The sequence below is a fragment of the Lithobates pipiens genome, unplaced genomic scaffold (genome assembly GCF_037356315.1).
Source record: "Lithobates pipiens isolate NorthernLeopardFrog02 unplaced genomic scaffold, aLitPip1_a1.2 Scaffold_23, whole genome shotgun sequence".
Taxonomy (NCBI): Eukaryota; Metazoa; Chordata; class Amphibia; order Anura; family Ranidae; genus Lithobates; species Lithobates pipiens.
The window spans coordinates 320,614,053-320,626,410 of NW_027507785.1; the positions used below are offsets into that span (position 1 = coordinate 320,614,053).

Sequence of the window (12,358 nt, forward strand, 5' to 3'; positions counted from 1 at the left end):
TGCGCGCTCGCGGGAGCGCGCATTGCGGAAGTAAACAGGAGGCTGTCCAGGGACGGCCTCCCGGCAGTTAGCGTCCGCTCTGTAGCCGTCTTTCGGCTATAGGGCGGGCGCAAAGCGGTTAAGGAGGCTATGGTGGTCTCTGCCAGCTTGGGACTCAGTGGACAGATTTATGCGAAAGGAATGCTGATTGAGATCTGCAAAGCCTGAGTCTTTCACCCAATAGTTTATTGTGCTCATTTACACACTTTTGTCTCCTAGCAAACTATTGGGGGTGTGTTTCTACTTCTGTGTATTGTAAGTTGGGAGCGAGTAGATGGCAAGTCTACCCTGAGAGGTCATATTATTATTATTATTATTATTGATTTATATAGTGCCAACAGTTTACGCAGCGCTTTACAATGTATAGGGGAGACAACACAATGAGTCACCTAGTCTGGAGAAACAATTAGTAAACTAGCTCATGTTAATTAGGTTTCTGGTTACAGTTTGTATTGTCAGCCTGCTGTATATATTTGCGTGTCATCTCAAATAAATCAGCTCAGTCCATGTTCGGCAACCAAATGAGTATGGTCTTGTTTTGTGGTTGTTAGCGGTTGGAATTTCTGATATCTATATTCAGACTGGGAGGAAGCGGTATATGACGAAAGCACTCAAGTGGCGTGTGGGACGTTTCGTTACAGTCACCATTCCACGAGTGTGCGCAATTTTAAAGCGTGACATGTTAGGTATCTTATTATTATCTTCACTTATTAGCAGGTGAATGTGGCCCTCCATGCATTCACATACATAGAAAACAGGCCCTTAGGTGGAAAAAGGTTGCTGACCCCTGTTTAAATGCTTCAACTGTTTCCACTGCATTTCTATTGAAGTCAATGGAACCAAAAACACAACCTGCTGCGGGGGGGGGGGGGGGGGGAAAGCCCCTGACCCTTTCCAAAAAATAAAAAAAACGCACTGGTGGAAAACGCACAGATGTGATGTGAACATGACCCTTAGGAAACCATGTTAAATAAACTGTAGTACGTTTCTGCAAAACTGAAAAAAACCCTTAGGTGTGAATCTGGTCTAATAAGAAGGCACTGACAATCATACATTGCGATAATACTAATATATGCGTTTTCCCATGAAATACAGCAACGCACAGATGTGAAACCAGCCTTTTTCCTATCTTTTCCTAGTGCATGGAAAACATCAATCTCCTTCTAAGGGCTCTCTCTCTCTCACATGGGGTGGACTCTGCCAGCGGATCAGCCTGCTCAGGAGGGAATCTGTCCAATGATCCCCAATGAGCAGGCGGATGGCAGGTCCGTGTCCGCTCCACTCACGTACGTACATAGGCACAGACCGCTCTCCTCTATGGGCGGTCAGACGTAAACAGTCCGCGCCTGTCCGTTTCCATCCAACTATCATCCGATCTGCAAGTCGGATGGGGAACGGATCCCCATCCATCCATTTTTGGCAGATAGAATCGGATGTTGGCGGGTGCCAACGTACATTTCCATTGACTCCCGCCGCTCCATAGAGAGCAACGGAGGGTCCAATTAGGTACGCCTGAAAAACAAACCTAACAACAAACCAACCTTAAATGTAAAGGAAGATTCCAGGTTTCCAGCTTAGACCAATGTTACTACACTATATTGCCAAAAGTATTGGGACACCCGCCTTTACACGCACATGAACTTTTATGACATCCCAGTCTTAGTCCGTAGGGGAACAATATTGAGTTGGCCCAGCCCTTTGCAGCTATAACAGCTTCAACTCTTCTGGGAAGGCCGTCCACAAGGTTTAGGAGTGTGTCTATGGGAATGTTTGACCCTTCTTCCAGAAGCGCATTTATGAGGTCAGGCACTGATGTTGGGTGAGAAGGCCTGGCTCGCAGCCTCCGCTTTAATTCATCGCAAAGGTGTTCTATCGGGTTGAGGTCAGTACTCTGTGCAGGCCAGTCAAGTTCCTCCACCTCAAACTCGCTCATCCATGTCTTTTATGGACCTTGCTTTGTGCACTGGTCCAAATCATTTGGTGGAGGGGGGATTATGGTGTGGGGGTTGTTTTTCAGAGGTTGGGCTTGGCCCCTTAGTTCTAGTGAAGGGAACTCTTAAAGCGTCAGCATACCAAGACATTTTGGACAATTTCATGCTCCCAACTTTGTGGGAACAGTTTGGGGACGGCCCCTTCCCGTTCCAACATGACTGCACACCAGTGCACAAAGCATGCACGGGCATGCAAAATTTTAAAGCGTGACGTGTTTGGTATCTATTTACTCAGCGCAACATCATCTTTTATATTTTACAAAAAAAATTGGGTTATGTATTATGTTTTAAAGTGGTAGTAAATTCTATTTTTTATTTTTTTACTTGTACCTACAGGTAAGCCTATAAATAATCCTTACCTGAAGGTACAGTAAATATCTCCTAAACCTGCACCATTTAGGAGATATTCACACTACATGCAGCCAGTGATGTCACCGGCACATGCCCTCTGAAGGGACAGCATATATCTGTGCCCTCCCTTCAGAGTTCCATGCTGCGGCCATGACGCCTATGTGCATGCGTGGGAGTGACATCATCGCGGCTCAACCAAGCAGACGGCCGGAGCGCTCAAACCTGGAAGGAAGACCGGGTGAAGATGGAAGCCCTGTCATTGGTCACAGCATGCTGCTGGAGAGCTTTGTTCTAAAGTAAGTATATTCATAATGTGCTTTAGCATGTGATGCATACAAAGCACATTATGCCATTGTCTTGCAGGTTTTTATTTTTTTAACCACTTGCCAGCCGCCTCTCCACCTTGTCCATTCAGAGAACGCTTTGCATTCCTTCAGATAATGGAAAGCAGTCTCTGAACGGCACCCGTGTTCAGAAGGCAACAGGGCAGCCGCTTGGTTCGAGGTCCGCAAATGACAGGAGATCCCTGTAGTAGCGGGGTCTACTATTTCCAGCTTCCAGGGGCACCGGCCAGGTATGGTATACATTGTTACATTGATCCAAGCTGGAACAATGTAACCATGTATAAAATATTTATACCTGGAATTCCTCTTTACCTGCTTACCGACCAGCTGCTGTCATTTTACTGCGACAGGTCGGCTCGATCCCGCAAATCGCCGTAGCTGTACGTCGGTCAGCTACGGCAGGCACGTGTCCGCTGCGTGGCGGGGGAGCTGATGCACCTGGCAAGTGGCCACAATGTCTGCCGGCCACCTGCGATTGCTCCACGGAGAGGCAGAACGGGGATCTGTCAATATAATAACAGACAGATCCCCATTCTGACAGGGGAGTAGAAAGAGTACTGCTGTTCCAAGTGATTAGGAACAGCGATCTCTCTCCTCCTCCAGTCAGTCCCCTTCCCCCCACAGTTAGAAACACCTCCCAGGGAACACTTAACCCCCTTGATCGCCCCCTAGTGTTAACCCCTTCCCTGGCAGTGACATTCATACAGTAATCAGTGCATTTTTATAGCTCTGATCGCCGTATAGATGTCACGGTTCCCAAAAAAAGTGACAACGTGTCTGATCTGTCGGCCGCAATGTCGCAGTCCCGCTAAAAATCACTGATCACCGCCGTTATTAGTAAAAAAAAAAAAAATAAAAAATAAAAAAAATGCCATAAATATATCCCCTATTTTGTAGATGCTATAAATTTCCACAAACCAATCAATATGATTATTGCGATTTTTTTTTTTTTTTTTTTTTTTACCAAAAATATGTAGAAGAATATATATTGGCCTAAACTGATAGACATACTTTTTGCTTTAAAGAGTATCCCAAAAACAAAATAAATATTATTTTTGTTTTTTAAATTGTCGGTCTATTTTTGTTTATAGCACACAAATAAAAAACGCAGAGGTGATCAAATACCACCAAAAGAAAGCTCCATTTGTGGGGGGAAAAAAAAAGGACGTCAATTTTGTTTGGGTACAACGTCGCACGACCGCGCAATCGTCAGTTAAAGAGACGCAGTGCCGTATCGTAAAAAATGGCCTGGTCATTAAGGGGGTAAATCTTCTGAGGTGGTTTAACCACTTCAATACAGGGCACTTATACACCTTCCTGCCCAGACCAATTTTGAGCTTTCAGCGCTGTCGCACTTTGAATGACAATTGCGCGGTCATGCTACACTGTACCCAAACTAAATTTTTATCATTTTGTTCCCACAAATAGAGCTTTCTTTTGGTGGTATTTGATCGCCTCTGGGATTTTTATTTTCTGCTAAACAAATAAAAAAAGACCGAAAATCTTGAAAAAAAAAAACATGTTTTTTTTTTGTTTCAGTTACAAAACTTTGTAAATAAGTAAGTTTTCTCCTTCACTGATGGGCACTGACGAGGCTGCAGTGACGGGCACTGATAAGGTGGCACTGATGGGCACAGATGAGGTGGCACCAATGAAGTGGCACTGATAGGTGGCACTGATATGCGACACAGATACTCATTGATAGGTGGCACAAATAGGCACTGATAGGTGGCACGGATGGGCGGCATGGATAGGCGGCACGGATGGGCATGGCTAGGCGGCACGGATGGGCACTGATAGGCGGCTAGCATGGGCACTGATAGGCGGCCTTGTAATTTAAAGTTTTGTAGGGATGGATGCCAATCAGTGCCAAACAATAATGCATGGCAATCAGTGATGCCCATTGTGAGCACTGATTGGCATCCATTATGGGCACTGATTGGCATCCATTATGGTCACTGTCTGGCATCCCTGGTGGTCTAGGGGGCATACCTGGTGCTGGGCATCTCCTGGTGGTCTGGTGGCATCCCTGGTGGTCCAGTGTGGGCACCCTCGGGGGGGCTGTGCTGATAATCGATCAGCACAGACCCCCCCCGTCAGAGGAGCAGCCGATCGGCTCTCCTCTACTCACGTCTGACAGACGCGAGTGAGGAAAAGCCGATCACCGGCTCTTCCTATTTACACTGTGATCAGCCGTGATTGGACACGGCTGATCACATGGTAAAGAGTCTCCGTCGGAGACTCTTTACCAAGATCGTAGTTGCGGGGTGTCAGACTGACACCCCGCAACAACGATCGCCGCGATGCGCGCCCCCGGGGGCGCGCATCGGCTTAATATCCTGATCACGTCATATGACGTCCGGTCAGGATATTACAACCACTTTGCCACCGTCATTTTGCTATATGGCGGGCAGCAAGTGGTTAATTGGTTCTAACGCCTGAAGGTTTTTTCACCTTAGGATGGCCATACATTATACAAATTTTCTTGTCCAATTTCCCTCAGATTTCCCTTCAACCATGTAGTAGAAGAGCCGGCCTGACTTAATACAATTTGAAAGTGTTCAGGTTTTACCTCATATTATATAGTTTTGGTAAATCTAAAAGAAAATTGTATAATATATGACCAGGCTACATGCATTCTCTGCATTAACGTAAAAAAAAAAAAAAAAAAAAAATCTTCAGTAAGCAGCTCCCCCCAGCCCCCCACTATACGTACCAGAGCCCCGATCTTGATCCAACACTGTGCACGAGAACAGAAGCTCTTTCCGCTCTCTTTCATGTCATTGGCTCAGCCATTGCCTCCCGCCGCTGTCAATCACATCCAGTGAGGAGAGAGCCGGGGAGGCTTGGGTGTGAGACTGCACAAGTGGCCCCAGAGCAAGCAGCTTACTATAGGGGGGCACTTGGCATGGGACCAGGAGCCAGGAGCGCTGGCGGGGGACCTGAGAAAAAGAGGATTGGGGCTGCTCTGTGCAAACCAATTACACAGAGCAGATAAATATAACATGTTATTTTAACCCCTTGCCGACCAGTGCACAATGATATGCGTCGGTATGGCACGGCTGGGAAAATTGGGCATACAGGTATGTCCCCTTTAAGATGCGGCATTGTGGGTGCGCACCTGCCACGTGCTCTGTGACTGTGACTCCCGCAGACTTGATGTCCGCGATCATGTCACGGAGCGGAAGAGTGGAGAGATGTAAATAAGGAATTTCTCCGTTCTGTCTAGTGTCATAACAGAGATCACAGCTCTCTGTCATCGGGAGCAGTGATCTCTGTCATGTGAGTAAAAAAAAAAAACTAACGTTTACAATCAATTTAACCACTTCCCGACCAGCGCACGCCAATGTACGTCGGCAGAATGGCACGGGCAGGCATATTGGCGTACAGGTACCTCCAATCTTTAATGCCGCCCTGCGTGCTGGTCGGGACCCCCGTGAGTCCGGTCGCGGGTCCCGCAGACTCGATCGCTGCGGGCATACCCGCGATCGTCTCATGGGGCGGCTGAACTGGGAGATGCCGTTGTAAACAGCATCTCCCCATTCTGCCTAGCAACAAGTGACGCTGGTCTCTGCTCCATGTGATTGGAGCAGAGATCAGTGTTCACTAAAAGAAAGCCCAGCCCCCCCACAGTTAGTAACACACCCCTAGGGACACTTAACCCCTACAATGCCACCCACTGGTTAACCCCTTCACTGCCAGTGTCATTTACACAGGAATCAATGCATTTGTATAGCACTGATTGCTGTATAAATGACAATGGTCCCAAAAAATGTGTCAAAAATGTCCGATGTGTCCGCCATGATGTCGCAGTCACAATAAAAAAAAAAAAATACAAATCGCTGAGCACCATTACTAGTAAAAAAAAAATTATTAATAAAAATGCCATAAAACTATCCCCTATTTTGCGCAAACCAATCAATAATCACTTATTGCAATTTTTTTTACCAAAAATATGTAGAAGAATACGTATCGGCCTAAACTGAGGGAAATTTTTTTTTTTTTATATATTTTTGGGGGATATTTATTATAACAAAAATAAATAATGCGTTTTTTTCAAAATTGTGAAAATTGTTTGTAGCGCAAAAAATAAAAACCGCAGAGGTGATCAAATACCACCAAAAGAAAGCTCTATTTGTGGGAAAAAAAGGACACCAATTTTTGTTTGGGAGCCACGTCGCACGACCGCGCAATTGTCAGTTAAAGCGACGCAGTGCCGAATTGCAAAAAGTGCTCTGGTCAGGAAGGGGGTAAATCCTTTTAGGGCTGAAGTGGTTAAAAAAAAAAAAAAAAAAAAAAAACAACTAATGTTTACAATCAGTATTGGTAATGGTAGGTTATCCTCGCGCTATAGTGGTAGAATTTGAGCAGGCTGGTGTGGTTGCAGCAAAAACACCGACAGAGGTACAAACCCTCCCCTCAAAGTGACAGTAAGTAAGAAATAGATGGTGTTGCACTCCACGCCTAATAAATTAAATCTAATAACACAATTGATAAATAATCGCATAAAATCTTGAAAACACACTCATGCGATTAAAATTGCTACTAATTATAACTACAAACTTTAGTGCAAAAAATTAATGCCAGGTGAATAATACAGTGCTCGGAGTAAAGCTAGTTCCTACTATTATTCATGAATGAAGGAACTAAAATGATCTATACAATCATAATAAAGTGCCAGATAAAAAATGCAAATCTTAGTAAAATACTTCAAAAGAATCGTGACATCAAACAAATCTGTGTCAGTCCATGAAAGTGCATCCAAGTGACAACATGTGTGCAAAACTTATATATAAAAACCCTATATAATAAATACACAATAAAAAGAATATAGAACGGTGTGTGAAAAATATGTATCACAGAGTACAAAAACAATAGTCCAACAACCGTGATTGCTAAAAGTGTCTCTAAATTAACATAAAAAACTAAGTAATAAAGTTCATGCAGGGAATGAAATAAATCCACGCTGTGCTATGTGAAGAAATTAATCCTGTGAACGACCCCGGGATAATTCCACCAGTGATCTTGCAGCTCCTTAAACGTGGGTGCTCACACACTGAGTGCAGTGGGTACCTTACCTTACTGCTGTCAGTCAGACAGCAATATGCTCCAATATAGCGGTTGTGTCCTCAAATGGGATGTATGTCCTCAGTGGGTGTAGGGATACTCCAATACTTTGTGGTGTATATCCTAAATGCAGTATGGGCGCCCCCAGAACTTTTCCTCCAGATACTCCGCAAAGGATCGCAAGTCAGACCCAAGAAAGAAAAAGGGGGGCTCCAATAGTGAAGTACGTCACACAAATACTTTATTATAAAAGGACCAAGTCCTGGGTACTCACATTTATGCAGTAAAATTCAAACGTTTTTACATCTAACAAACAACGAACGGCTTCCTCGTTCGTACCCCGGACGTCACTTCCGGTATCCTCCTAGGCCAATCCTACGCGTATCGTCATTGATCACGTGACTTCATAGTCACGTGATCAATGACGATACGCGTAGGATTGGCCTAGGAGGATACCGGAAGTGACGTCCGGGGTACGAACGAGGAAGCCGTTCGTTGTTTGTTAGATGTAAAAACGTTTGAATTTTACTGCATAAATGTGAGTACCCAGGACTTGGTCCTTTTATAATAAAGTATTTGTGTGACGTACTTCACTATTGGAGCCCCTCTTTTTCTTTCTTGGGTCTGACTTGCGATCCTTTGCGGAGTATCTGGAGGAAAAGTTCTGGGGGCGCCCATACTGCATTTAGGATATACACCACAAAGTATTGGAGTATCCCTACACCCACTGAGGACATACATCCCATTTGAGGACACAACCGCTATATTGGAGCATATTGCTGTCTGACTGACAGCAGTAAGGTAAGGTACCCACTGCACTCAGTGTGTGAGCACCCACGTTTAAGGAGCTGCAAGATCACTGGTGGAATTATCCCGGGGTCGTTCACAGGATTAATTTCTTCACATAGCACAGCGTGGATTTATTTCATTCCCTGCATGAACTTTATTACTTAGTTTTTTATGTTAATTTAGAGACACTTTTAGCAATCACGGTTGTTGGACTATTGTTTTTGTACTCTGTGATACATATTTTTCACACACCGTTCTATATTCTTTTTATTGTGTATTTATTATATAGGGTTTTTATATATAAGTTTTGCACACATGTTGTCACTTGGATGCACTTTCATGGACTGACACAGATTTGTTTGATGTCACGATTCTTTTGAAGTATTTTACTAAGATTTGCGTTTTTTATCTGGCACTTTATTATGATTGTATAGATCATTTTAGTTCCTTCATTCATGAATAATAGTAGGAACTAGCTTTACTCCGAGCACTGTATTATTCACCTGGCATTAATTTTTTGCACTAAAGTTTGTAGTTATAATTAGTAGCAATTTTAATCGCATGAGTGTGTTTTCAAGATTTTATGCGATTATTTATCAATTGTGTTATTAGATTTAATTTATTAGGCGTGGAGCGCAACACCATCTATTTCTTACTTAATGTTTACAATCACTTTAAACTATAGATTTGGCCAAAATACAGTGATAAAAAGAGCAATGATCTTCTAGAAAGAACAAAAAAACAAAAAACAAACATTTTTGTGATGTTTACTGAACAGCGTATTACATCGGAGGAACATAAAAACATTTTATACAATTTTGGGAAGTCAATCCAGGCCCGGCTGTGGAGCTACACGTCTGTCTTTCCAAGATGGCCGATGTTTTGGTGACGATGGTGCAGTCAGTCTGTCGGTGTTCTGGTTTTTTCGGAAAGCATTAAACGGGCCAAATAGATTTATGTGTTGAACTAATAAAAATGCAGCAGAATGTTACGTTTTGAAGAAGAGGTGTGGATTTCTGGTAGAGGGTGACCATAGCGTTCAATGTAAAAAAAAAAAAAAAAAAAAAGTTCATATTTACAGGTTTTACATTGTCACACTTCAATGGCCTGCGATTGGTCCTTTCACACACAGAGGTCATAGAGATCTGAGAGTGCGAGTCCGGGAAGTCTTCAGTTATCAGCCGCTGCATCCGACGTTGAGGTTTCCATTTCAGCAACTGCGGCCAGAGCCCCTCCCAGATCATCTTTAACGCTCGTATAGCTGGTGAGGAAATAATCTTCTATTTGGCTGAGAAACTCATCGGCAAACGCTGAGCAGGCTGCGCTCACCAGCGTCCTCCGCAGGCACGTCAAGAGCTGTAAAAAAGCAAAAGAGAACATGTATGAAGACCACACTGATATGACCAAAAAAAAGGTTCAAGAGTACAAGATCTGGGGGCAGCTCAGTGGTTGGATGTAAATGGAAGATATCACTGCGCCAACCCAAATGAAAAGTGAAAAAGCTGCTACATAAACATTGCGACAAAGATGCTAAATAACGAATGGTAAATAGTGTAGCGCTAAAGAATGAACACGTATTGTCTATATGTAAATGAATGACACAAAATCAATCATGCAAAAAAATAACAAGAATGGAAATGTGTAAAAGTCCAATAAACGTGAAGGTCCTGGAAAAGAACCGGTGTGAGTCGACCACCAAATAGTGGCTGATCAGGGATGGAATATGATAAGAAATATGCAAAGAATTACAGCTGATATCGATGTTTGCCTTGTTCCTTGTGTGTAATTTGTGTAGCTGAAAAGGCGCTGGTTTATTGTTTATGCAACTTTCTTAAGTCCTGACCAAGGCCTGGGGCAATACTTAAGAAACTAGCAGATATTACCAAATTAGGAAACCTTGTAAAGGCACACTGGCTTTGGCAATAAAGCTGACAATGCACCATGAGTCACCAGTGTGCCAATGGCAGGTTGCCAAATACTACTATAAAGTAACTGTGTACATATTTCCTGGTGTGATTTTGCTGTGGACCTTCTGCTGGAAGGGTCCCTCATCTGTTTGTACTGTACATCTGTAATAAATCTGTCTTCTTATGACCGGAGTTGACTGATCAGTAAGAGAATGGAATTTTACTGACAGAATACACTGGCACTGTACGGCATAAAGCAGGGGTAGGGAACCTACGGCTCGCGAGCCAGATGTGGCTCTTTTGATGGCTGCATCTGGCTCTCACCTCTCAATCCGCGGATTGCGTGGTGTGCCGATCCGTGGATTGAGCCCATAGGAAAGGCTGCAGCTTCGGCCTAGCTCCGGAGCTGCGGCCATCTTGGTACACCCGGCGGCAGCCTAGGTGAGCAGGGCGCTGACGTCGTCATCACCACCCCCCCGCCTCAACTGCTCGTGGATCTGCCTGCCTGCGTAGTGGTAAGCAAGCAGACAATCATAGGGGAGATGTGGATATTACAGTTATAATTGAAATTAGTCGATTCATCGAAAAATTCGTTTTAAACATATTGTATGGCTCTCGTGGAATTACATTTTAAAATATGTGGCGTTCATGGCTCTCTCAGCCAAAAAGGTTCCCCACCCCTGGCATAAAGGGTGGTACATCTTCAACTGAAAAGGGGAAGTATAAGTATATCCACTCTAACCAGAACAGGTGGACTCGAATATCAGTGGCAAAGAGTCATTAACCACTTGCCGACCAGCGCACGCCGATGTACGTCCTATTTTTTAAAGAGGGATATCTCGGTAACGGCAGCAGCTGCTGCCACAACCGAGATATCCATCTCTTCAGGTGCCGGTTGGCTGTACGATAACAGTGGTCTGCGCGGCGGATTCGCCGCGAGATCACCGCTATCGGCGGCGGGAGAGGTGCCACCCCCCTCCCGCACCTTTCGCCGCTTACCGGAGCCGTCGGTAGCGGCGGAGGCGATCGGGTCCTCTTCCTAGCTGGGTATAGGGACAAGTGAGGCTAAGATGGCCCCCCACTCGTCTCTATACCATAGCAGGGCGGAAGCGACGTCAAAACGTCACTTCCGCCCATACCTCTTAAAAGGTATATTTTTTTTAAATGTCATTTTTTCTTTTTTTTTTTTTTGCATTTAAGCCCAAATATGAGATCTGAGGACTTTTTGACCCCCCAGATCTCATATTTAAGAGGACCTGTCATGCTTTTTTCTATTACAAGGGATGTTTACATTCCTTGTAATAGGAATAAAAGTGATCCATTTTCTTTTTTTAAAACAGTGTAAAAATAAATAAAATCAATTAAAATAAATAAGAAAAAAAAAAAAAGTTTTTTAAAAACACCCCCGTCACGACGAGCTTGCGCACAGAAGCGAGCGCATACGTGAGTAGCGCCCGCATATGAAAACGGTGGTCAAACCACACATGTGAGGTATCGCCGCGATCGGTAGAGCGAGAGCAATAATTCTAGCCCTAGACCTCCTCTGTAACGCAACCTGTAGAATTTTTTAAATGTCGCTTATGGAGATTTTTGAAGCTAAAAGTTTGACGCCATTCCACGAGCGGGCGCAATTTTGAAGCGTGACATGTTGGGTATCAATTTACTCGGCGTATCATTATCTTTCACAATATAAAAAAAATTGGGCTAATTTTACTGTTGTCTTATTTTTTTATTCAAAAAAGTGATTTTTTTTTTCCAAAAAAAGTGCGCTTGTAAGACCGCTGCGCAAATACGGTGTGAAAAAAAGTATTTCAATGACCACCATTTTATTCTCTAGGGTGTTAGAAAAAAAACAATATAAAATGTTTGG

The 12,358-nt window shown here is 43.9% G+C and overlaps 1 protein-coding gene across 1 annotated transcript in view; it reads right to left on the minus strand.

The window, feature by feature from the left end:
• Positions 1 to 9,334: 9,334 nt before the first annotated feature.
• The window catches only part of MYSM1 (Myb like, SWIRM and MPN domains 1), a gene marked incomplete in the record, with an annotated part of 72,882 nt that continues 69,858 nt past the window's right edge, over positions 9,335 to 12,358 (minus strand). Inside the window, 1 exon segment of the mRNA XM_077450610.1 lies at positions 9,335 to 9,937. Within this exon segment, the coding sequence (XP_077306736.1) occupies positions 9,752 to 9,937 (186 nt within the window).